The following is a 26,009-nucleotide window of genomic DNA, read 5'->3' on the forward strand; positions in this document are numbered from 1 at the left end:
TATGGAAAATATTTTTAAAATTATTTATTTTTCGCAAAACATACAAAGCCCAAAATTCATGGGAATGAATATGATTATTTTTTTTCACGTGAGTAGTTCCGAATATGTTTATATATATGAACGTGACATAAGAACACCATCACAGTTATAGTACAAAGTGAAATTTATCGAAACGAGAAGGGAAAAAGTCACAAAAAATCTCAAATTATTCTTACCTTGGATTACCTCAAACTATGCCCATATTTACCCTAAACTTTTTCTTGTGACATAAAAAATCTCAAACTTGTACCTACATAACACATTTGCCATTTGTTATTGTTTCGTTAGATGATTTTTAAATTAAAATAACGTCATTTTTATTTCACATAAGCCACGTGCCCGCACATGTCAACACTGTTTGCTGTATAGCATCCATGCAGATTTTTAATGACTATCATTGACAAAATTTTGACAAAGAGTAAATGTGTCACATAGATATAACTTTATGATTTTTAGTGTTATAGAAAAAGATTTAAAGTAAATGTGTCATGGTGAGCATAATTTATGATTTTTGGTAGCCTTTGCGCTAACGAGAATGTCAAATTGATTGGATGAACTTGTATAATAGGTATCACATTTTAATAGTTTGTATTGATTTGACATTTTCATTAGGCCTTCTTTTGAAGGATAATAAAGAGACTAATTTTCTTTTCTTTTCTTTTAACAAAAACAAGTACATGGACTAAAATTTAGCATCGCCAAAATGCAAGGATCAAAGTGTAAAATTGCATTAAAAGGCTTGCACAAGTAAGGATCGCAAAAACTAAAATTATGACAAAATATAACATGCGGACCAGAATTGAACTCTCTGAAAAACATAGGGATCAAAAGTATGATTTATCAAAGATAAAAGAGAAAAACACATAAAATCGCATGGCTCCCTAAGCCGTTGACCCGTCTCGGAAGAAAACTAGTTGATTGCTCGTGCCTTTCGGCACGATCTGAATATTGGTAAGTGTAATAATTTTATTTACTTTTTCTTCACTTAATAATTATTTTTGCGTTGAAATTATATTTTGGAAAAAAATGAAAGGAAATATACGACTAAGAATGCACAATTGATCATTTTGTACATAATCTTTATAGTATTTATATGTAATAATTTTATTTTCTCTTAAATGAGTGGAAATACATTCTTTTTAGTAATGTTTTATGTTATTTTGAAAGAATATTTCTTCATACCAAGGCCGCCATTCACTTTAACAATGTATGCTATGCGATTAGTGAAGAATTGACACATATTAGATGTAAGGGAAAATTTCAATTAAGGACCCAAAGTGGGTCTCTTTTTTTAAGAAAGGACCCCAAGTAGACAATGTTTCAATTAAGGACCCAAAGTGCCTAAACTAGTCTCAAATAAGGACCCAGCTCGCCGGCCGGCGACCGTGAGACATTTTCCGGCACCGGAATAGGGGCAATTTTGTCTTTTTCTTTCTTTTTTTTTTCTTTTTCCTTTTTCCTTTTCTCTCTTCCCTTTGTGGCCATCGCCGGCGACGTCCGCCGGCCTCAGGTGAGGGCCGCCTTCGCCGACGTCGGGCGACGGCCGCCTTCGCCTGGGTGGGCGATGGTGGCCCTAGCCTGGGCGGGCAAGGGCTGCCCTCGCCCCATACCGGCGAGGCCGAGGGCCATCGCCGGCGACGTCTGCCGGCGTGCCGGGCGACGGCCGCCTTCGCCGGCGCCGGGCGAGGGTGGCCCTAGTCCGGGCGGGCGAGGGCGCCCTAGTCCGGGCGGGCGAGGGGCGCCTCGCCCCATGCCGGCGAGGCCAAGGGTGACCATCGCCGGCGACGTCCGCCGACCTCAGGTGAAGGCCGCCTTCGCCGGCGTCAGGCGACAGCCACCCTCACTTGGGTGGGCGAGGGTGGCCCTAGCCTGGGCGGGCGAGGGCTGCCCTCGCCCCATGCCGGCGAGGCCAAGGGTGGCCATCGCCGGCGGCGTCCGCCCGGCCTCGGGTGAAGGCCGCCTTCGCCGGCGTCGGGCGATAGGCACCCGCACCTGGGTGGGCGAGGGTGGCCCTAGCCGGGCGGGCGAGGGCGCCTCGCCCCATGCCGCCGAGGCCGAGGGTGGCCATCGCGCGCGACGTCCGCCGGCCTCAGGTGAGGGCCGCCTTCGCCGACATCGGGCGACGGCCGCCTTTGCCGGCGTCGGGCGACGGGCACCGTCGCCTGGGTGGGCGAGGGTGGCCCCCGCCGCAACCCTCACTAGCCTAGGCGAGGCCAAGGGTGGCCCTCGTCGGATCTAGGTGGGCGAGAGACGCCCTCGACTGGGCCGGCGAGGGTTGTGGCGAGGGCCGCCCTCGGCCTCACCGGCGTCAGGCGACCCTCGCCCGACGCCGGCGAGGGCGGACCTCGCCGGCGATAGCCACAAAAGCGAAGAGAGAAAAGAAAGAAAAAGACAAAATTGTCCCTGTTCCGGTGCAGGAAAATGTCTCACGGTCGCCCATGAGTAAACATTTGGCCGCACGCGCGAGCTGGGTCCTTATTTGAGACTAGTTTGGGCACTTTGGGTCCTTAATTGAAACATTGTCCACTTGGGGTCCTTTTTTGAAAAAAGAGACCCACTTTGGGTTCTTAATTGAAAAAAGAGACCCACTTTGGGTTCTTAATTGAAAATTTCCCTAGATGTAATAATAACCTATTTTTCAGAATAATGTCCTCAAGTGTATGTGCAGTTCATATACCACATAATACCTATAGGAATGAATACCTTCTCCTGTTCTTAGTTACTTATATTAAATCGATCAATTTCAATGACAAAATCGAGATAACTAACACGATTTTTACGATGTACCCACTTTATTAAAAAAAATTTGGGGATAGATCATGTAATTCTTATGCCATGTTGAAAATTAGTAAATGTGCATATAATAAGAGCATTAAATGTAAAAGCCAGAATATCCATTTTTAACTACAATTAAAATGTTCAACCAAATTCGGCGATTTTATGCGAGATTAAGTTGTGTCTTTTGCGGCGTATTGCGACACGTAGCATCATGTTAAGACTTGTCGAGAATATAAAAACAAATAAATTTATATTTTCTAGGTAATTAAATCTAGGAAGAATGATACAAATGCTCTCTAAAGTTTAATCTGATATGCAATGTCGTTCCTGAATTTTTAATTTGTTCAATAAGGTTCATAAACTCTGGTCAAACGTACTATATCCTTCATGAATTTTTAATTTGTTTAATACGGTCCCTGAATTTTGGTCAAATTTCAAAATAGTCCCCGAACTTTTAAATGTTTTAATATAGTTTAGGGACTACATTGAACAAATTAAAAATCTAAGGATGACGTTACATGTTGGGCCAAAGTTCAAGGATCACGTTACATAATTTAAAAATTCAAGAATGACATTATATATTTGATCAAAACTTATGGATCATTTGTGCTATTATCCCTTAAATCTGTTGAAAAAATCTGCAGTTGCGAGTAAGGAGTGCAGAAGGTACTCGCTCCCTCCAAAAACGTCGCCGTTTCCCAAGTTCCATGTAAATTAGATTTGAAAAGCGATTTTGCCCCCCCCAAGGCGGTCTCTGTTCGCGCCTCAAGAAGAACACCACCGTCTCCTTCATTTCCACAGCCTCTCTCTCTCTCTCTCTCTCTCTCTCTCTCTAGCTCGTTCGACAATGGCGTCCGACGCAGTCCAATCCGCCCTCCTCTCCAAGCTCGAAGCCTCGCTCACCTCCCATTCCTCGGACGACATCCACTCCCTCTTCTCCGATCACCTCCGCCCGTTCTCGGACCTCGCCGTCGTCGCCGCCGCCGCGAAGCCCAAGAAGTCCTCGAAATCCGCCGACGCCGCCGGCGGCAACAACCAGCAGGGGTCGATCCGGTCTCTGGCGAAGCAATACCTCTCGTTCCTCAACCGCTCTCTCTCCCTACTGCCGAAGCTCCTCTCGGCTCCCCGCCCCGACCAGTCGCGCCTCTTCGAGACCTACGGGCTGTGCCTCGACTGCTTGGGCGCGCTCTCCTCTCAATTGGCGTGCAAGCCCTACTCGGTCCACGTCCAGAGGTCGAGGTACGTGCACTGCTTCGAGTCCTGCGGGCTGTACGCGGACGCGGCGAGCGAGGGGTTCAGGTTGCTGGAGAGTCTGCGCGGGATTGATTTCGGCGGCGGCGGCGGTGGCGGGAGGGCAAGAGGGAAAGGCGGATTGTTGCCTCTGGCGGTGAAGCCGGCGAGCGAGGATAGGGAATTTGCGGTTTTGGTGGTGGAGATGGTGGTGACGATTGTGAAGTGTGTGGCGATGGGGCAAAGTAAGGACGCTGGTGTTTACTCGAAGTTGCTCGGGTTGGTGGATGAGGTCCGGCTGTGGCTCGGGTTCGTGCACTTTCTTTGTAGTTTAGACCAAAATCTTTTTCCCCCCTGTTTATTGGCTGCTACATTGTTACGCTCATGGGTTTCTGATATTGAATTGCTAGGGTCTTGGATGCAAATACATATGACAAATTGCAGAGAGCACTCGTTACTTACCTGGGGAAATGTACCGTCTTTATGGTTGGTGAGTTAAGCAGTTTTGATGGGGATTTTGTGCGTTCATTCTGTACAGCAACTTTGATTGAGTATGGGAAGTCATCAATGAAAGGTGAAATATTCAAGGTAAAGTAAATTTAAATCTTGCCTCCTTTGGCCAAGAAGGATGTGTAATTGTTTCTAATGGGTAGTTGCTTTTTGCAGTTTGCTCGCAGGATATGTTCCATATTAATTTCATTATCTGACGAAAGAACATCCCTCATATTTGATGTACTAACTTGTTTATTAGAATCAAGTGGCCGTGATGGAAAGGTAAGTCTTTCAGAATAGCATTTGAGTTTTCTTGAAAAAGTATATACATTCAAGTAAGGAAACGTGAAAGGGGACACTAACGAATTTACATATGAATTTTATGGGTACTCATAGCATTTCGCTCACTAAGTCCAACTAATGTTAACTTTCATGTACATGGTAGTAATTGGGGGTTTAATTGGAGAAATAGAAATTAAAATCTTGGAACTTATGGTCACAAATTCTAGATCAGTATGTTTGCAGGCATATATTTTCCTAATTTCCATGTTTCTGGAAATGGAATCATCCACTTTGTTAGAAGTTCAAATATTGCAGTTTGGGTAGCCACATGCGGGTGGATAATGGAATTTGGATTTTGAAGATGTTTGTTAATTATAGTAGGGCTAAAAAGAAGCTGACTTTCAGTTCTACATATTGTTGTAAAAAGTTTGTTTTCGAGATCAAGGAAGATTAGTTACTTTTGTTAGAGTTATAAATGCATTTAACAGGTAGTATTTTTATGAGAGAAAAATATAGGTTTACAAAGGAAGAAAGAATCAAAATTGCAGTGGACTTCACATTGTGAGCCATGCTGATGAGTGTAACTAGGTAATCAAGACTTTGAGAGTGGAAAAGCATAGCTTGGGGATTATAGTTTTTTCCTCCCTTTTATATTTTTTATGAATATTTCTTTGTTTAAGAGTTACAGTAACTGTAGAAGTCCATGAAAGATCAAATACACTTAGACAATGAGGTGGCAAAGCAAAGTCCAATCTTGTGATTGACAATGCAGATTTGTTTTTTTCTCCTCCTCCTCTTCTTTGTCTTCTTCTTTTTTTTTTTGGAGGGGGGGGATGGTGTCAAGTAGATGAAATTTTCTAGATATCGTTCTGACTAAACCTCATCCAATGGTAAGGGCAAGCAAACAGTAAGAGTTGAAAGAATGAAGTAGGTTAATTCTGATTCTTCATTTGTAGATAACCCAATTGTGCGGATATATGTTGGATTGGATGCCTTGAATGCCAATGGATAGTTTTCTTGGGCTTTAGGTTTAGTTATTATGTACAGTTTTTGAACAAGTGATCCCTTGGCTAACAATAAAAAATGGACGTCACAAACTGGGCAAAGAAGGAAATGCATCAGAAATAACAGCTGAAAGGAAATAAGAGAGCAAAATGCATGAACTAACAAAGGCTAACCAAACTGAAAAGCAGCAAGTGAATAGCGTTATTTAAAACAAAGCTCTTCAACGCTGGATAACTCAATTTCAAACCTTCCAAAATCCTATTGCGCCTTTAAGCCCTAAGTTCCACTAAATAATGCCAGCTCATACTTTTAAACCTAATATCAGAAGCTGCTAGTCGTATATCAGGAGTGCATAAGAATTCCCTAACCCCCCTCTGCCGCGTTTGCTTGTTCCATAATCATGTGCTTTTTCTTGATGTAAATATCGATTTATGAAGTGAGAACCGATTATGTCTTGTCATTATTCTTAAGGTAGGTTGATCATGTCCCCTTACACATGACGAAAGTGTATAAATGTTGAAGTGCTGCATTATACTGACTTGAGCATTAAGTGTAGCCTATCATCTCATAGAGCATTGCAACTTTGTAATGTTCTTTTAGTGAGCTCTACTTACTGATTGAGTTGTTAACCAAGATATTCTTTCGGCAGATTGAGAAAGGTGATGCTGGAGCAGAGATCATGGCACTTTTTTCTTATTGTGCCAATAGATGTCGAGATGTGACCACCAGTTTCTGTTGTAAATTTTCTGTATATATAAAGGACATAGCTACTAAAAAGGTATCTCCTTGACATAGCTTTTCTCATCTGGCAGTTGCACTTGCTTCATTTTATTCACCATTGCTTTCGGAAGTTTCCTGCCGTGCTAATGGTGATTCATTATAAATGGCAGGTTTCAATGCCAGTTAGTTTGATTTTGAAGCTTTATGCTCTTGGTTTGTATATACTTGATGGCAAGGTTAAACCAAAAGATGGTGGTTCGAGAACTTCCAAAGTTGAGGAAGATGGCTCTACAATGTCAACAATCTCAGGCAATGGGGACAGACTCAACTCTTTACCATCTTTATTCAGTTTATTGAGAAGTTACTTCCTCATCGAGTCCAAAAGAAATTATTCATCATCCAATGATCTATCCGAGGATTCTTCTAGCCATACATGTTCAAGGATGGATCTTGACTTTGGCACTTCTATATCCTTCCAGGAGAGAGGCGACGAGACTTATTTTATGTCTTACTTAAGTGCATTGAAATTTTTGTGTCAACTGCTTGCTGAATTGATAAACTCAGAAAGGAAACACATAATTGCTGGAAGTGATGTGGATTCTGCTTCTCTCCAGTTCTGTGCCATTCAGGATGCTTGCAATCATTTCTTGGATGTTTTTGTTTTCTTTAAAAGGTATGTAAATCTTGCTTTTACCATCTGAAACAGGGGTGTGAAGTTCCTCAGTGATTATTCTTGCCTTAGCTTTTTGGTTTCTTCAAAGCTTAGAGTGTCACAAAATGACAGATTGTTAATTTGCAAAAGAATTAGTAGTACCATATATGAGTTCTGGACTATGGAGATAGCATTTACAGCACACATTGAACTTTTCTCTGCATTACTTATGGAGTTGTGGATCCATTTTTATCTTCTCTGTATTCTTGCTTTCATTGTGTCACGATGGATTACTTGTTGACAAGAACTCGTCCATTAAAGCCAGTTGTTTGATGCACCTTTCGCTGTTCTGCTTTAGTGGATTTGTAGTAGCAGGTCAGATCATTGTAGAAGATGATTTATGATCTTCGTCTTTGTATTTTTAGTATTGTCTTTCAAGTCTAGTACATCAAACTTTCATAAAAGGGGGCCTTTGACGGTTGAGGGTTTTGTGTGCAGTAGCAAATATGGGAAGGATAGAGATAGATATGAAGAACACAGTAAAGCAGTACCAGCAATATTGGTGGCTGCTTTCACTCTCTGTTTTGTGACAAAGCTCAACTTGCAGGTTATGCCTTTCCCACGTAATGCTACCATTCCATTTTCTTTGCGATTCATGCTGCTTCTTGGTCCAACATATTGGCATTATACATGTGGCAATGGGATTGACACGTTTTCTCTTTCTGAGCAGGAGAATATGCACTTGATAGATTATGTCATTGCAAGTGAATGGGTTCAACCTCAGTGGCTGAAATTTTTGTTTGCCTCACTTTATAATCTCAGCATCATCCTTTACAGGAATAAGCAAGTAGAAGAGGTCAGTGGAAAGATATCTTTGAGAAATTGATAGCTGAAAATGATAATTTACTTGCTTTGCCCATAACGTGTTGAAATGCGATAGAGCGAGGAGCACATAATTTCTATATGACAATGAGATTTGTTCGGTTTATCATAATGATTTTATCCCTCGACTTCATAATTACTCATCCTCTTTCCAAAAAAAGTAAAATATGTGATTCTGACTTGTCTGGAAGTTATTGTTTTCTTTTTAATCTTGAGTTGAGGAACCTTCATTTTTGGAACCATCTTAAAGGCAATAAGTGCCCTTAAAGTTGCTTATTAGTAGAAATATGTAATGTGAGAGGAGCCAAGGTGTCTGTATTTAACAACAAAGACATCAATTTTTGAGGTAGACATATTAACAAAGCATCTTATTGTTCAATCAACTCTCAAAGTTTGTCGAGCATAATGCATTAATTGGTTGCACAGAGGCTAATTGTGAATGAAACTGGCTAAGGGCAATGATGTTATGATGAGTAACGAGTTTACAAGTTGAGCAGTTATGCCAATGTTCTTTTGTTTAATGATCACTTCTGTAAACTTTGTATGGCTTTTTCATAAGCAGCTAAAAAGACATGGAAAGAAACTTCAGTTTATTGTCAGTTAACATCTCTGTCTTGCTGCTAGTGTGTCTGCTAAATTTGTTTGAATTGCGGTGATGTTGTGATGATATTATAGTCGATTTGTAAATCTAAATGATCGACATGCTGATTTGTTTACTGAGTCTCTTTGGGGTCCTCGTGTGAGTTACATTTATAACAAGTTGGGAACATGTAGCAACTATACTCCTACTTGAGGGTGAGTGCTGAGGAGCTCAGTATAGGTGTTTATAGTGGCATATTTTGTTAATAGTCAGTCTGTGTACATTATAAATAGAAAAGGGTCCCAAACATAGTTTAAATTTCTCATTTGTTCTTCTACTTTCAAAGGAGCAATGTGACAAACGATGGTAATCATGATCATACATTGAATCGAATATGAAAGGCTATCGTGTTTACAGCTTTTTTGCTGTTGCATGCACGTGGAATGTCGCTAATTATTTTCAGATATAGGTCACTTTTAAGATAAATTTTCTGTTTAACCCTTACGAACGTGCAGAAAAGTTTAAAAGTATACAGTGTTGCTGCGTTGCTTGTCCTGACAGTTGATGGTTTGACACATGGATAGCTGGGCCATACTCACAATAGATGCCTCAGCACAATCTTATGAGCCTAAGTTTGATCTGATTTAGTTGACTGATAGAGACCAAATCACCTTGAAATAAAATGAGATTGAGCTTGGGCCCATGGGGTATTACTTAATTGAGAAAAGGTTTTCTTTTGTTCTCGGAGGAGTTTTATTTATGGAATTTTTCTTCTTCTCACAGGCTTCTAAGGCACTGAAACTGTCATGTAGAGCTTCATGGACATACATTATGCATAATTGCCGGTCGCTTGGACAGAATCCTAGTGAGCTCGTTGGTTTGACTAGAGATGCTGTTAACGATATTAATGAGGCGTGTGCGAGAAGTGCTTTTTATTTGGATGTTCTCCACCAATGTGGCGGCAATAAGGTTAATAGAGAATGTACAGGTGCCCTCAAAAATTGGTCAGTGGCTATGGACTTGGTTCGTGGATTGCCAGGTCCTCTGCCTTTGGTGAAGCAGTGGGTTAAGGTGAAGTGCTGAGAACTTTCTGCTATTTCCTAAGTTGTTTCTATTCTGACTTTTGGTTGTGTTTCAGATTCAGTGTAAACAACACAGACATGCAGATGCTGGGGATAGTCTGCCAATTTTATACCAATTGCTCTCATCCTGCGTAGAAATTCCAAAAGCAACTCTTGCCATAATATCAGAGCAGGTTTGACCTTATATTGATACTTTTTGGGAAGAAAATCCTAGTTTCTCTACCACCGTGCATGAGTATGTGTATTTTTCACAAGTGTTTTGAAATGAGCCTTGTGCTTTATAATGAATTGAGGATGGTCATGGCCAGGTGGCTGGGTGGCGTGCCACATTTTTTGGACTACTAATAGTACTCATCTTTCCTTCTAATGTGGTTAGGAGCTCCTTGCATACGAGGAAATAAATTCCTCAAATCCAGAGCTATGCAGTAGAATGCAAATGAAAATCATAGACGTGCTTTTGCAAGAAATTTACTTTGCAAAAGCTAGTTGTTTCCAGAAGGCAAAACTTTTAATAAAAAAAGGGAGGATTCTAAAATGCCGTGGAAGGGAAGGGTTAAACAGCTGCATTCAGTGTTTGTCTGAAGCAATATCCACAATAGTGAGTATTCTCACTTTACTTCCTGGTTCATACTAGAAGATGCATTCAGGTTGAATGGATTCGTGTCTTTTTCTTTCTAAGATGGATTGACGATTTAACAAGTGACTCGGCACAGGATTGTGTCAGTAAATCATCGTCATGCTCTGCTGTCTCGGAACGTTATTTATTAGCCTCTGCATATTCTCTGCGTGCTCTCTGTACTCAGGAAGCTGAACCGAAATCAAAGGTGCAAATGCATGGAAGGCTAGTCCCTTGTTTTGAGCACTTTATTTCTAGCTGTGCATGCCCCAATCATACTCTCTTTAACAATCCTTTTGTTTATTTTCTGTTGGTTTGTTTAAAAAGCAGGGAATACTTGAGGATATTAATGCAGCACTGAACCTCTGGTTAAGTATCAAGAATTCGGACAGTTGCTCTTTGGATGAAGATGACAGTGTGTTAGCAGAAATATCACTGCCATTATTATATAATATTATCGATATTTTGTCATTGAAGGTATTTTGAAGTTGTACATGCTCTAAGGGAGCAACTACCGTGAATGATTTTCATTATTCTTTGTTTATTTGTTTATTTTGATGTGGCATTTCTGGTATGCATTTCCAGGGGTGCTCTTCATTCAGCCATAAAGTATTTAAGCTGATAATTGGATATTTTAATTCGAAGAATTTAGCGCCACAAAAGTACTTGACCCTCTTATGGGAGTCCAGAAGGATGAGTCATGCCCTTTGCTTCTCACCCATAAGTGAGGCATTCATAACAGTCGTTTCAGAACACCATGGTGAAATCTTCAAGTCTATGGATCATTGGATGTGTTGTCTTAAGGAATCACCACCGTTGTTAGTAGGGTTTCAGAATATTCTCTCATTGTTACTACCGCCCTATTGCAAGGAATCTTCTCGTGAATTTAGCCTGGAACCATATATTGGAGGTGATCGAGTTAAGGAGGCAGCCGTTGGACTTATTTCAAGTGTAAGGTCCTCACAAGTAGTTGAATGGAACTTTATTTCCATATAGTTTGATCATTTTAAAAATTTTTATTTGGACTTCCCTTGTAGGTCCCTCTATCAACTCGTGCTGTGTACTTAGCTGGATTTCTTTGTTATGATCTATCTGAAAGAATGATCTTGAGTGGTCGCTTACATGAGGTAATGGTTAAGTAGGTTCGATCAGGAGTGTGGGTGTGTGTATGTATATGTATACATATATGTATATATGTTAAGGAATATGCTATGAAACATTGTTGACACGTTTCCTAACAGTTTAAGCTTTTATGAGAAAAGGTTTGCTTATCATGGTATCGGAGCACAGGTCAAGAGTTCAAATCCTGGCAGATCCTCTCAATTTTCTCTTTCCTTTTATCCCTGTTATTCTTCCCGTTTTCTTATTTTGTTGGCTTGATTATGTCCACATCCTGTCTGGCGCAAGTAAGGTACCTACTTACATGCTAGGGCTGGGGGGTTTCAGAAATATGCTATAATACATTGTTGACATGTTTTATAACATCTTAAGCTATTCGAAAAAAAAGGGTTTGTGTAACGATACATATTGGCATTTCTAATTGAATTTGGTCCTCAATAGCAATGATTTGTTTGTTGTGGGTTTTATAGTTGCTAAGTCTCTTCAAAGCAATTTCTATGTTCATTTTTTGCTATAACACCGAAGTGTTGACTGTGACAAGCAATTTTCCTTAGCTTTTCCATCATTTGTCCAGTATTACCAGTATTGCATTATTTTTTTAATGTAGAACCTATGGTTTATCTGTAGGCCCTTTTATTTGCTAAAGAGTCGCATGAATTACGCACTAGACTCTTTCAAGAAAAATTCACTCACTCCGTTGAGCAGACTCAAAAGCATGGTGAATCTGGAGAGTTCGCTCAGAAGTACAATTATTCTATAAGGAATCTCCATGTCTCAAAAACTGAGGCTGCTGAAGTATGGTCATTTGATTCAAACTCATTCGATGTGGAAAGCTGTTATCTCAGTCCCTGGAATATAATGCAGGGTTACCTAGAGAGCACCTTACAGGTTACACTCCTCCCATAGCATGTAGTGATAACTGATATGCATTACATTTAGTTCATCCCCATGCTTTTTTCCAACTTTTTAGAGTGATTTGATGATCTTATCATGTAGGTAGGCACCATCCTTGAACGTATTGGAAATGGAACTGACGCGGAAACCTTTTTGCTCTGGGGGAAAAATATCTCTTGCTTGCAAGACTTGCCACAGTTTGATGTTGCCTTTTCCTCTGTCTTAGGTACATTATCAGAGATTATTAGTGGCCTACTTTTCCTTAAGTACATGATATATTTTTCTCTGCTTTGGCTTGAAGGAAGATGGTGGCATCCAATATAACATTTATTTATGTGTTTATTCAGGAAAGATTTACCGTCGAAAACGATGCTGGGATATGGCCACTAAAGAACTTGAAACTGCAAGACAATTATTGATGGACTGTGGAACAACCTTTTCTTGCTCCAAATGTAGATTGTTGCTTGAAGCTACTGTGGATTTACAATTCGGAGATTTGGTTAGAGCTCAGTCTGATGACAGCAGCTCTGTTTCAGCAGATAAACTATCTCATGCAGAAGAGCTCTATCAGTCGGCACTAGACAGACTTTCTCTTCTTGGATTGAGAATTCCTGTAAAATCTCTTCGGCAAGGAAATAGCAATAGCTTAATGGTCCAAAGACCTATTGACAAGAGTGATGATAGTGTGGCAACTAATGCTTCTCTCAACTCTTCATCTAATCAGCAGAATGGAAGATGTGTTTCCATGAAGGAAAAACTTACTGGTAAGGTGGAAAATAAGAAGGGTAGAAAGACTAAGACTCTGCCTAAATCAACAGTAGAGGAACAGCCTGTAACTTATGATGGTAATAAAAGGTTGACTCGTTCGAGATACAGATGTTTAAGTCAGGGTACAAGCCTACCAAGTGATGTACAAGTACACCCGACAACTTTTTCAGAAGGCAGCCATTTATCTGGTTGCAATGACAATTCAGATAAGACAGAGTGGCGTTCGCATTGTGAAAGCTTAACCCACGATTCTGGCACTAAGGCTTTGTGCATTTGCAGCAAATGGAAGTGTTGGAATTGCCTACATGTTGAGAATATAAAATCTGGGTCCGTGAACAGTTTTATACATATGAGATTGGAGTTTTTCTCCAGGCGGCTTTCATCACGGCTATTCACTGGAATTGGTAAGTGTTACTTAAACTTATAGTCTCTTGATTTGACAATGTGCACATTAGAGACATACGTATACCTTTGTTTCATTTAATGACAAGAAAACTGAGGCTTAATGAATGCAGTATTGTCAAGTATATGACATATCTTTTTATTCTCTTTTTTTAATGTTTTTGGATGTGAATGGGCTTGGATATAACGACGAATTTAAAAAGAACCATTGAAGTAGCATCGCGTTTCTTTCAAGAAACAACATCAACTAGGAAGTTTCCATCAAGTGTTGTGCAATTACTTAGAAGGTTTTAGCATGCGATTTTTGTTAGTAGTGTTAAGTTATCGCGTATTACATGTCTATGGGGTTTGCATAGGCCTTATATACATATTCCCTTGTTCCATCTAAAGCTTAAGCTTTTGATTGAAATTTCTAACATTGTATCGGCACTAAGTGTCAACTCTTCAATCTTCATGCCCCAATCAATACTTCATTTCAGATGTGATTCTTGTCTCATGTGTTCCCGTCATTAGTTCCACCTACCATTCTTCATCCTTTTTGCAATTGAGAGGGTTTGTTTAAAGTGTTCCAAATTGCTTGTCTACGGGGTTTGTGTGAGCCTCTTACAATGTTACGGTATTCCACCAGAAAGCTTAAGCTTTGGGCTTGAATTTTAACACAGAGGCTGCGGTTGTGAAGACGGCCTTTAGTTTTTCTCTCCATTCTCCTTTTGACAATTTGTCCACAATGTATTTTTGCTGAGCAAATTCTTTTAAAAGAATTTCTATCTTTAATTTCTAAAAGCAGCAATTATCTGAAAAAGGAGGCATATTTAAACTTTTGGGTTGTCAGATGGTTAAAAATTTGAATTTTTCTTGCATTGTGGCTGTTCCTAAAATAAATGACTTCCTTTTGTTTCAATTCCTGCATTAGCAGAGGGTTGAAGGAGGTTTTGCCTGCAGCTTGCCTGGCTTCTGCTTTGACTTACAAATGTGATATTTTGAGACGGTGGTGATGATTTCTTTCTGTTACGTGACTATGCTGAGTTAAAACAAACTAGATAAAGTTATCTCATGCTCCCTGCACACCCCTATCATTCATATGAACAATCCAATAGCTAGTCTATGGTTCAGGGATCAATAATGTGCAGGTTGTTGCATTTGGCTTGATTATTTCTCAAAATTATGCAATGGCAAATCTTATATTACTGTTGAACGTCTGCTTTAAAAGTACATTTTTCATTTTTTCTTTCTTAAATAAAAGTTACTGAGTTGCATTTCAGGAAAATGCCGAGGAACACATGATCAAATTCATAAAACACATGCGATATTGTTGCAGAGCATATCTAATGTAGTTCGTGGAGACTTATCAAGTCAATGCAGTGTTCCGGTTCCTCTACTGCTAGATTTAGTTGGGAAGGAGACTGAAGGAGATGGTCTTCGAATTGAACGTGCTGCTGTACTTTACAACATTAGTTGGTTTTCTTTGAAGAGTTACCATACACAGAATACACGGTAATCTTCTGGAGATTGTGTTTATGTCCCGTGTCTCCGAATCTTTCGTTTGTCTTGTGTTCTTTTTTTGGAGTCATTTACTCAAGTTTCTCACTTCAATTGCTTTGTGGTTTTTTTTCCTTTTTTGGGGAAATTCTTATGATTTATGGTCTCAGGTATTTACTCTCTTGCGTACCTTGTCCATATTTACATTCGCTTCTTTTCTTGGCCCTAGACAGTCCACATTTTATGGTCATATGGCACTGTATTCGTAATCTTAATCCCTGATATTCCAAATATGCCAGCTGAAACAGCATTTTATTGAACTCTTAAGGGATGTATTTTACCAATTGAAGTTTGTTTTTGATAAGAAAACACTATTGAACTTCAGATTTCCTGAACTCTCTTATACATGCTATACCTAACACATGCGGACATTGGCATCCTTGTCTACTTATAATGTGAATTTGCTGACCTACTTTGATAGAATGCTTTTGTGGAACAGATGGCCAACAATTGTCTTTTCTTTATTGGTTTATTGTTTGAGCAGGGTAATCTGCTGTGAATTATCTCACATTCAACTTCCTCAAATAGCGTCTTGGTTGAAGCTAGCCTTTGTACTCTGCCATGAGGTTCCAACACTGATGCAAAAGGTGAATATCTGCTTTTGGTGGTCTTTTTTTTAATTTGCTTTGCCGTCACAGCTGCTGAACTAGGACAGTGCTCCTGCTCAACTGATGCTTCTTGCCCTTATCCTCTCCCTCTCCCTCACCCATTTTGTTTTTCTTTCCTTTTAACATTATTAGCTTTCAATAGTGCAAAGGTGCACTTATGGAGTAAGTTTTTTATTTAACACTTGCACTAGGTTGCTCCTAAGTTTTTGTCACTCATCCATTGAATTATCCCAATTTGTTGTTTTTTCAAACATGCATAAAAAATGATGAAACTTGATTGGATAGAGGACATTGTGTATGCATGCTATGTGGTATGGGCATTGGATGATAGTTTCCACCTCGATATACTTTTTCATTGAGCCTTTTATTTTTGTCATTTTGTATTGTAGCATGCATTTTGGCATATGTAGGAGAAATTTTGCTTTTATAGACAAGCATATATGAATTCTTTTTGGTAGTGCATATCAAAATATCCCATGAAAAATATACAATTCTACAGAAATTACTTGGGAATGGATATATTTATTTGATGATGTATATTTTTCAGAAATAAACATAACTGTTTTATAACGTATAATTGTCAGAAACTAGTTGAGACTCCAAGGGTGAAAGTGCTACTGCTCATTTCAACTTTCAAGTAGTGCCCATCTTTCACTTACTGAAACAACTAGTACTGCACACAGCACCTCAGCGAATCATTTGCATCGGGTACTGCTATTAATGATGGGAGAGATTCTAAACCTGCAAACAAGCTTTTGTTGCGTTCCTTCCAAATGCATCACTTGAGACAAAGTGGTACGGCACTCCAAGACTTCTTAGAAATTGAGCCTCCTCCACAAACACTCCAACAACAAAAAAACTCGATAACATGACTTGACTTAACCCATCCACCTTAGACGAGCTTAGGATATGAATCAGAAGCTTAACAGCAAAGTCATAATGGAGAAAGAGATGTCAATAGATTACCCCGGATGCTTACACATGCAACACCAATCCGCGTGAAGAAGATTCCGTTGCCTGAGATTCTCAATAGTAAGAATATTATTCCAAGCTACCGTCCAATGAAAGAAAGAGATTCAATGAGGTATGTGGGGCAGTCAGATTGCTTCAGAGGGGAATGAATGATCAGTTGGAGAAATTCCCCAAGTTAGAATAACTTGATTTAGCACTGAATTTTTTGTTGTTAACTGGGCGCCCCACCATCTTGTCATCCCCAAAACCATGAATGTTGAGCGAATAAAGAAGAGTCGAAAGGACAACATTAAGGATGTTGCTTCTTTGTTGTACTTGTTTATTTGGCTTGGGACATCTTGTTCTGACTTCAAATAGTCTTTTGACGTTTTCCTTTGCTTTTGCTTTTCTTTCTCTTTCTTTACTTGTACGTTTCAGATGTACTTGAAATTTCATTTTAGTATAATCCTTTATTACCTATCTAAAAGAAAAAATGTATTGATGTATATTAGTTTCATCTACAAAAAGCATGCATTTAGACTCTTCCAACTTTATTACTGTTGGTGTTTTATATTTTGACCTTCATATGATAAAGTTGGATTGATCATTAGCTTGTCAACTGAAAACAGGTTTCTAAGTTGCTTGCTCTTACGTACATACTCTCTGCCACAAGTGAGACTTATTTGTCTTCTGATGCGCTTTCGGAAAACCATTGGGCTTCATTTTTTCATCAAGCTTCTCTAGGTGCTCATGTTAACCACCTGTTCACCTATAACGCATTTCAGAAATGCAAAGCTCGTACCATGTTGGATGCCGAGGTATCTCATGTTCACTTCTTATTTCAAAGTAGGCGAAGGATAGGAAGTACAATTCTCTTTTATTTCTTCTCTAGGGTTTATCTAATAGCTAACATGAACATCTTTTAGGGCCAGGGACTGATTGCTGCTGGCACAACTTCTATCATGGAAGCAATCGGGAAGAAAGATCTATGCAAATATCTGAGGTCTCTTTTCCAAGTAGCATAGCCAATTATGTAACTTGCTGATATACATATACTGATGTGAACGAGTAGTAGATCAATTCCATCAAGAAGATTGATTTTGCCAAATCTACGAAGATTTAGATTTTATCTCCCTTATGTTCTGCGTCAAATTCACTGAACCTGGTTTTGTTTTCTTGCTGCAGGCTTGCACCAGAATCTATTCAAAATCTTGAAGATCTTGTTAGAAGATTCTTTGGGTGTCTTCCTTGTGCCACAGTGCTCTGTATAAGTGTTGTTGATGGTTCTGATGCTAAGTTGTTGCAAGAGCTATTGCTTTGTCCTTCTCATATCCATGCATGGATGATTTTTACTCGCTTGAACCGCGGCTCGCAACCTATTGTTGTCCTTATGCCCTTGGATCCAATATTGGAAGGTACTTCCAATTTGCTCCGTGAATATTAGTTATGGGAATTTTGCAGTACTTATGATGCAGTCTAGCATGGGAGCTAATTTGACTTAACCTTTTCAAAATTTCTCAGATGATTTTGATGCAGTTTCAAATTCAGAAGATGAATCTTCTTCTAGCAACAAGTCGCTGGATAAGCATTGGCATTGTCCCTGGGGTTCCAGTGTGGTCGACAATGTAGTTCCCACATTTAAGGAGATCCTGGAGGAAAATTACTTGTCATGTTCTCTCCATGCTTTGGAAGATACTAAAGAAAATAGGCTGTTATGGTGGACTAAGAGAAAGAATCTTGATCTCCGCCTGGGTAAATTGCTAGGGTGAGTCCTTCCGAGCATGCTCAGCCAGTAGACAGGCATGGTCATTACAGTTATGATGATACCGCTCATTTTTTTACGTTCTTTATTTTTTGCAGTGTTGCTGTTGCGGCATTCTGTCCATAAGCTTGAAATTAGACTAATGCTATTTGCTTATGTTTTGTCGATACAAACTAGGAAATTAGAAGAATCATGGTTGGGACCTTGGAGATGCCTGCTTCTTGGAGGATCGTTGAATTGCACACGAATGGACACTGTGCTAAAGAAACTGGTTTGTGACCTGAAACGTAAGTGCAAAATCAACATTGATGCAGGTTTGCTTAAGGTTATACTTGGAGGGGTAAAATTGGGCAGTAAAAGGGAAGCTTTAATACCACTGTTACAGTCAAACAGAACTTGTTATATTGGTAGCATAAATCAATATGTCGAAGAAAGGGACAGGATTCCATCGTTTGCATGTGAAGGAGCGGGTGAATTGTCTGAGCTGGCCTTTCAATTGATTCATGAAGCAATAAAGGAGCTTGAAGAGGAAGATCATATGTATGGAGAGCCAATTATTTTAGTGTTGGATAGCGAGGTGCAGGTTTGTCTGCCCCTCCCTTAACTTTACATCTCATATTAGATTTAATTCTCTAACTTTTCCTGGCTTAAGGGTGGCATACTTGATTGAATTTTTGCAGTATCTGATTTTAAAACCAATGGCTGGAATTTTGGTACTTAGTTCTTTTGGTGGCAGAGTTTTTGGGCTAAGGGCCATATTAAAATGTATATTCCTTCAAGTAATTTCTTTTTTTTTTTTGTTACATATTCTTTTTATGCTATCAGAAGGCAAAAAGTTAGGAGTTTCTAGTGTCATGTGGTTCTCAATTCTAAACCGTAAGCGCACGTAATGCTATCAACATAAAATTGAGGTTTGGCCTTGTGTTGGTATTTCCCCCATTCATCCAGCGAAATTTTGACTTAGATGTGCCGTACCCCGGCAAGGTGCCGTCTATTATCTGCACCGTCATGTTCCACTAGAAAATGTCTTTGGAAATTTTGTCATAGGTCATGTGGAGTATTTAGATCTTTCATAAGATTTGACAGGAAATCGAGCGCAATGACATAAAAGGATTCATAGAGCTGACCCCTCCTAGTGGGGTAATGCTTATTTTGTTGTAATTTTCTTGATTGGGGTTGTTTCACAAGTTATGGGGCATGTTGTAGTTTTTCCTTTGTTGTCTTGCTTAGCAATTTTCATTCGATTCCACGTACAATTTTCTGCAGATGCTCCCATGGGAGAACTTACCGGCTCTAAGAAACCAGGAGGTTTATCGTATGCCTTCTGTAGGCAGCATTTTCCTGACACTGGATAGGAGCTCTCAGCGTGAGGAGCAGCAAGTTGGACCTATTGCTTCTTTTCCATTTATAGATCCGTTGGATGCATATTATCTGTTGAATCCCAGTGGCGATCTCAGCAGCACGCAAGTTGAATTTGAGAACTGGTTTAGAGATCAAAAGCTGAAGGTACTCTCTGTAGTCTAAAAAAAATGAACGGATAACGAATGCAAATGTACCAGAGAGAACCTCCAACTTGAAATAGATTGCATTTTTCAGTTGACACTAGAGAATAAGACGGTCATAACATTAAATTGTTTGTGATCTGTTTATTTAGACTAAATCTAATGTGATTTAACAAACAGGGTAATGCCGGTTTTGCACCTGTGCCGAAAGAATTGGCCCTTGCCTTGACAAGCCATGACCTCTTTATTTATTTTGGCCATGGGAGCGGTAAATTTCCTTATTTTACTCTGAATTTCGACCTACTCCTGGAACTGATGTAATGCTACTACATATTCTACATGACACTGAAATGTTATATCGGGACTTCCTGACACAGGATCGCAATATATTCCACGTCATGAGATTCAGAAGCTGGACACTTGTGCCGCTACTCTTCTAATGGGGTGTAGTAGCGGTTCTCTGCTTCTTAATGGGGCGTATGTTCCAGAAGGTACATCATTGTCCTACCTCTTAGCCGGTTCTCCTGTCATTATTGCCAATTTATGGGAAGTGACCGACAAGGATATCGACCGGTTCGGCAAGGCCATGCTGGATGCATGGTTGAAGGAAAGGTCAAATTCCACTGGATGTGCTCCGTGTAGTTCCTTAGCAAATGAGTTCAAGGCAATCGATTTAAAGAACAATGGAGGTAATCCCAGAAAGAAACTATCCAAAAAGAAATCGCCGGAACTTTCCAATACTAAGATATGCACAGATACTTGTCGCCATAAACCGATGATTGGATCGTTCATGGGTCAGGCTCGCGAAGCTTGCACCCTGCCATTCTTAATCGGGGCATCGCCGGTATGTTATGGTGTTCCCACAGGAATAAAGAGAAAAATGGATTTATAGCATTGTAGTTATTCTCACTATGTCCTTGAATTTTCATTTTTCTGAGGAAAATTCTAGGCCTAGATCACACCTTTGCAGCTGTACAATGGAAGTATTCTGTATGTGGTAAGAATAAATGTTAGTCCCCCTGCGATTTGCTGAAACCCATGAAGTTCTTAAGATAGTTTTCCAGTCCAACATAGAATTTCCATACTCCCATCTCCCATCGACTTATCGAATCGTTGAAGCTATTTCGACATGTAAGTTTTATGAGGGTAGAGTTTTTTCTTTCTGCTGGTCTGCAGAGAGCAGCACAATGAGTGATTTTTTCAGACTGTATGTGCTGTAAATATGATGAGCGTATTGTTATATCTTATACCGAATGTGTTGTGAATACGATGAAGTACGCCTTTTTATGCCTGTCGACAATTAGTATACGGAGATCTCAAAAGTTTTCTTCTTGCTTGCCTGTTGAGCTCCGGAGACGAAGATGCAGCTTAGCCATCTCTCTATTATGTTTAAATCTGACTTTGGGCGGTCGGTGCGATTGACCCGATCTGTGGCAGTGAATTCGATGCGTCGTAGCTCGTCGTCGGTGTCTGGATGGCCATGTTTCTCGAGCCGCCTTCAAACATTTGAACAAATTCGATTTTGTTGCGCTGAGAAATGTTTTTTTTTTTCTTTCGGCGTGATTGCCTTGTAGTCCGAGCAGCCAATCTGACTTATGCATTATAGTGTTCGAGACATCACATTTTCCGGCCTATCTATCCAATCTACATTTGACATTGATACTTTCCAATAGACAATGAGAATTATGGTATTCTAGTTTAGTTAGATCGATAATATAATATGACCGAACCCATTTGACATTAAAAAAAGTAAAATTCAATACTGGACTCACTTTTTATCCGACTCTTTCCTTTTCAAGTTCGAGCTCAGGTTGTGAACAAATTACTCTGAGTTAGGCTAACTCAATTGTATATGCCCACAGTGTCATAAAACCGTACGATGGGAGGATAGCTGCTGTTTTTCAGTCTATGAAAATGCTCTTCCTGCTTACCCAGATGCTCCTACAATCCCCTCAGAGCAACAGTTCCTTAGAGCGGTTTTGCGCCATCAGACCACCCTGGCTATAGATCTCGGCTGCCTGCTCGAAAACTTTCAAAGTCTTTGCATGTCACCGTCCTCTTGTACATAAATCATGACGATACGCAACGTGATTACAGCAGGGATGCGGTTGAGGGAGCGGTTCTTCGAGCAACTGTGTAAGTTCACAACCATTTTCTTTCGCTGCTGTCTCTCTTAGATAAGGCAAGATTTCAAGACACCGCGCATTCAGTGGCACTCGTAGAAAACAGAAGCGAGGCATAGAAAATGAAACATAAAAAAAATCAATGAAAAAAACCTGTTTGCATTTTTGGCGGGAAAATCTCACCCGAATTCCAAATTCGAATTAATTTCCTATTTTCTGCAAAAAAGAAGAGAGAAAAAGGGAAAAAGAAATTAATTCCCATTTTCCCAATTTGATCGGCGATCCGCCTCCCCGCTCCTGTCCTCGCGAAATCGGAAGAGGTGAGAAAACGCCATGAAGAGCCGAGGCCGCGGCCGCGCGAAGCCTTCCTTCGCCCCTCCCCCCCCGCCGCCGGGCCTCCGCCAGTTCGGCGGCGCCGGCGCCGGGGGCCGCGACTCCGACGCCAGCTTCGCCAGCAGCCGCCCCTCCTCCGTCGGCGTCGGCCGCTCCTCGGCAGCCGCCGACCTCGTCAACGACCGCTCCTACCGGCAGTCCGCCGGCCGCGCCGTCATCTGCTACCTCTCCTCTCACGTCTTCCCTGTCCTCATCTAAAGGACATCACCGCCATCTTCAACTTCGTCATCTCTCAGCTCGACTACCCGAACCCTAAGATGGAGGACGACCTCCCCGTCCTCCTCCGGTCGCTCAACTGCCCGTTCAAGGTCAACAAGTCGGCCCTCCGCACGCCGGCCACCCCCCACGCCTGGCCGACCTTCGTCGCCGTCTTGCACTGGCTGGTGCAGATCGCGTCGTACAACGAGCACTTGGCCTCTAAGTCTCGCTCGTTTGGGGATAACAACACCATGGACGAGTATGCGCTCCAGAGCTACCTGCATTTCATCGGCGGAGACGACGACTCCGTCGATGCGCTGGATAGGGAGTTTGTTGAGAAGTTGGAGGAGGAGAGGAATAACCTCGCCGAGAACGTGAAGCGCTTGGAGAAGAACGCCGCGGAAGTCGAGGCGAGGGTCGAGAAGCTGAGGACGGGGCCGTCGGAGCGGGAGCTGCGCGAGCAGGAGAAGAGCGTGCTCGAGGGAGACGTGAAGAAGTTCAATACGATCATAGGGGAGTTCACGGCGAGGAACTCGGCGCTGGAGAAGGAATTGGAAGAGAAGGAGAAGGAGCTGAGGGCCAAGGACGAGGAGAAGGGGAGGATCTGCGAGGAGAACGAGGAATTGAAGAAGACGATCCAGCTGCAGAGGTTTAATTCGAGGGACGCGGAGAGGATGAAGAAGGAGCTGCAGGCGGTGGAGGGGGAGATCGCCGATGCTGAAATCGAGAGGAACAAGTACGAGGAGAGGTGCTGGGATCTTGACCGGACCCTCGCGCTCAAATTCAAGGAGCTCGAGGAACTTGCCAAGGAATGCAACAAGGCTGTCCGGAAGTAAGTTCTAATTCTTGCAGTTGCTGCAATCTTGTTAATCTGTTCTTTCTTTATTGGTCTTGAAATTATCTATGTCATGTGCCTTTGGTATTTGGATGCTTTGGATGCCATCTTGGAAATCATCTAGCCCTCATAAGGTTGAAGCTGGGTATGTTTGCTGTTTTGGGTTATAGACAATACGCTGGTTGATATCTCATGGAATTCTTCAAGACCAACAGACCTACATTCTCATGTAATTTGTGTGTCTGTATCTCTTCAGTGCTAGTTCTTGTGCCTATACAGATTCAGCATGTGATGAGTTTAATTGTCTTGATCTCATCAAGAAGTGATGCCGTAGTTTTTGTTTGTCTTTTCATGCTAAGTTGTTCTGAGGTTAATAACCATAAATAATGCGTTGACTTATTCCAAGTGCCGTGTTTGAGGTTGTACAGCTTTCATTACGATGTTAACATCCCATCGAGTGATGTCTTTCTTTTGGAGTGATTTTCTGTAGTCCTCCTCCTTCAACTACTCTTTTGTTTTGTGATTCTAGGTTAAAGCTTGGTTCAGATTACCAGTATATGTTGAATGCAAAAGGGTCTACACCTGCGGAGGTGATGGGCATTGACTACAAGTCGACACTGAAGCCGGCACTCGACATGCATGCCGATGACATAAACAAAAGCTCGGTGGAGAAACTTGAAGAGTTAATCATCCTTCAGCAGCAGTCCAAAGAAACTGCTGCTAGAATCGAGGAGAAGAGAAACCGTGTTTTGCAACTTCATTCACGTGTTGATGAAGTAAGTGCTTAGATTAATTACCAACCCACGATGTGTTCAGACTGTGCTTATGTCTTAGACCTGAAAGTTAGTTTTTGACTTCTTGATGAAAACTATGATACTTGATGAAATTAAAAATTTGTTGGTGAAACTAAAAAGAGAAATTGGCGATAGCATCCAACCTAGTGTGGGTGTATTGACAGGATCACTAGAGGTTCGTTATGTAGAGCTGAGGGATTGAGTAGCAACAGCTTGTTCTGGGTAGTTAATGGCCGTTGAGAAAATTTTTGTTGATTTTAGTATTGAAGAGTTTCGATTTAGTGCGTGATATACTTTTAGAACAAAGCAGTCATAGAACTCACCATTACCTACACGAAGTAGGATTCTGTTGATGTTTGAAATTATTTTTCTTTCTGTTAATGCTCAGCATAATATGTGGAGCTGTAGAAGCATATGGTGTGGGTGTCCTTTGAGAACAAAACTAGCTAAAAAATGTTATCACTGGTGTCAGGAAACATATTGTACGTTAACACATGCTGTACATATCGAAGTGCATAATCCCGTAACATCTGAAGGACAGTAGCATGATATTACATCATGATAGTTAGCATAATGCAAGAATTTTTGGTCTACTTGTCTCTTCTTTCCTTGTATTGGCAAAAGCTCTAATGCAAGAATTTGCGCAGCTTGAAGGTCAAATGAATCTACTGAAGCAAGAAATGCAAGACTACATTCACAGATGTGCACTGGAGGTGCAAAGGATGGTGGAGGATGTTGAAGTAGAAGCTCATAACTTGAACATCGTGGAAAGAGAAGCTGCAGAGGTCTTGAAGGTATGGAATGGTCTAATTATTTGAATTCTGGCACCAAAATATATGGCTAGAAATCTTTTGTGCTGAAAGTTAACAGAATTAAAGTCGTGCCATACAATCAGTAGGATTCCTGACTTTTGGAACGTGATCGATCGATCTTCGGTAGAAGATTGTTCTTGTAGAGTAAGCATGTATAGTTTCACGCGGCGTGATTTGTTGTCACCACTTGTTTTTGTAGACATCTAAAATAAAGCAGCAGGAAGCCATCAAAGAAAGCGAAGAAGAAATCCAGAGGTGCGCTTTCGAGCTCTTTTCACTGGTCGATATGGTCTCAAAGCACAAAGAGTATATGGAATGCAAAATCTCGGAGATGAAGACCAATCTCTCGGAGACTGCTAATTCTATCTCGGCGGACTACAGAGCCTCCTTGCCTGCACAAATGAGTTCGGTGATTGAAGCATGCGAATCATCAAAAACAGAAAGCTATACGACACCATCGTAAATCCTCGTTTTCTCGGTCTTTTTTGTTTTCTGATCAAGCAACTGCCGTTTCATTGCTTGCTTCTCAACCGACTGGTCTCTCTGCGACTTGGGTACACAATTGCCTCATTATGTATATGCCTTATTGTACTTAAACAAGCAGATGTGTCTTCTAGTCTTGCGAAAATGAAATTGTCAATCCAGTCAAAACTTTGCAGGGTTGTTTTTATTGCAATATTTGAGGTATCACAATGAAATACTTGAGCCAACGATTCCCTAAGGTTCGGTTGAGTCGGACATATCAAGAAAGGGTGTTTCTTCAAATTGAAATGTTCACAACCAACTCGGTGGGCACACCTTTTGTGTACAATAGAAAAGCTCCGGCAGCATATTTTGTACTCTTGACAGTTACTTTTAGACATGAATTGAGAGGAATGCACGTTTGATTAACCCTCATGGTATCGTGGGGAGATTCTCAGCAATTTGAAGAAAATGAAGAGTGGATCTCAA

General features: G+C 40.8%; 2 protein-coding genes across 5 annotated transcripts in view; both read left to right on the forward strand.

The window, feature by feature from the left end:
* The window catches only part of LOC115692887 (separase), a 32,495-nt gene extending 11,301 nt beyond the window's left edge, over nucleotides 1–21,194 (forward strand). The window contains exons 1-27 of one of the 4 annotated variants that reach the window (XM_056303414.1): nucleotides 3,626–4,356; nucleotides 4,458–4,635; nucleotides 4,714–4,821; nucleotides 6,476–6,604; nucleotides 6,717–7,219; nucleotides 7,697–7,805; nucleotides 7,929–8,054; nucleotides 9,444–9,731; nucleotides 9,799–9,915; nucleotides 10,119–10,340; nucleotides 10,456–10,566; nucleotides 10,689–10,835; nucleotides 10,944–11,309; nucleotides 11,396–11,485; nucleotides 12,105–12,365; nucleotides 12,474–12,597; nucleotides 12,719–13,543; nucleotides 14,804–15,035; nucleotides 15,565–15,667; nucleotides 17,269–17,457; nucleotides 17,566–17,642; nucleotides 17,825–18,054; nucleotides 18,161–18,404; nucleotides 18,579–18,984; nucleotides 19,668–19,907; nucleotides 20,084–20,171; nucleotides 20,281–21,194. In XM_056303414.1, the coding sequence (XP_056159389.1) occupies nucleotides 3,665–4,356; nucleotides 4,458–4,635; nucleotides 4,714–4,821; nucleotides 6,476–6,604; nucleotides 6,717–7,219; nucleotides 7,697–7,805; nucleotides 7,929–8,054; nucleotides 9,444–9,731; nucleotides 9,799–9,915; nucleotides 10,119–10,340; nucleotides 10,456–10,566; nucleotides 10,689–10,835; nucleotides 10,944–11,309; nucleotides 11,396–11,485; nucleotides 12,105–12,365; nucleotides 12,474–12,597; nucleotides 12,719–13,543; nucleotides 14,804–15,035; nucleotides 15,565–15,667; nucleotides 17,269–17,457; nucleotides 17,566–17,642; nucleotides 17,825–18,054; nucleotides 18,161–18,404; nucleotides 18,579–18,984; nucleotides 19,668–19,907; nucleotides 20,084–20,171; nucleotides 20,281–20,795 (6,720 nt within the window). In that variant the 5' untranslated portion in view covers nucleotides 3,626–3,664 and the 3' untranslated portion in view covers nucleotides 20,796–21,194. Of the gene's footprint in view, nucleotides 1–3,625; nucleotides 4,357–4,457; nucleotides 4,636–4,713; nucleotides 4,822–6,475; nucleotides 6,605–6,716; nucleotides 7,220–7,696; nucleotides 7,806–7,928; nucleotides 8,055–9,443; nucleotides 9,732–9,798; nucleotides 9,916–10,118; nucleotides 10,341–10,455; nucleotides 10,567–10,688; nucleotides 10,836–10,943; nucleotides 11,310–11,395; nucleotides 11,486–12,104; nucleotides 12,366–12,473; nucleotides 12,598–12,718; nucleotides 13,544–14,803; nucleotides 15,036–15,564; nucleotides 15,668–17,268; nucleotides 17,458–17,565; nucleotides 17,643–17,824; nucleotides 18,055–18,160; nucleotides 18,405–18,578; nucleotides 18,985–19,667; nucleotides 19,908–20,083; nucleotides 20,172–20,280 lie in introns of those variants that run through there. The other 3 variants (XM_030619857.2, XM_056303415.1, XM_056303416.1) reach the window with 3 other exon arrangements.
* Nucleotides 21,195–22,319: 1,125 nt separating this feature from the next.
* Nucleotides 22,320–25,734, forward strand: LOC115692886 (kinetochore protein NDC80 homolog). Its single transcript, XM_056303539.1, is given in 5 exon segments — nucleotides 22,320–22,603; nucleotides 22,606–23,449; nucleotides 23,982–24,228; nucleotides 24,894–25,040; nucleotides 25,258–25,734. Coding segments are annotated over 5 exon segments (1,746 nt in total). The 5' UTR covers nucleotides 22,320–22,359; the 3' UTR covers nucleotides 25,522–25,734.
* Nucleotides 25,735–26,009: the final 275 nt, after the last annotated feature.

Source organism: Syzygium oleosum, unplaced genomic scaffold (assembly GCF_021117445.2).
Source record: "Syzygium oleosum isolate NSW1041296 unplaced genomic scaffold, Sole_v2.1 Sole_v2.27, whole genome shotgun sequence".
Classification (NCBI taxonomy): domain Eukaryota; kingdom Viridiplantae; phylum Streptophyta; class Magnoliopsida; order Myrtales; family Myrtaceae; genus Syzygium; species Syzygium oleosum.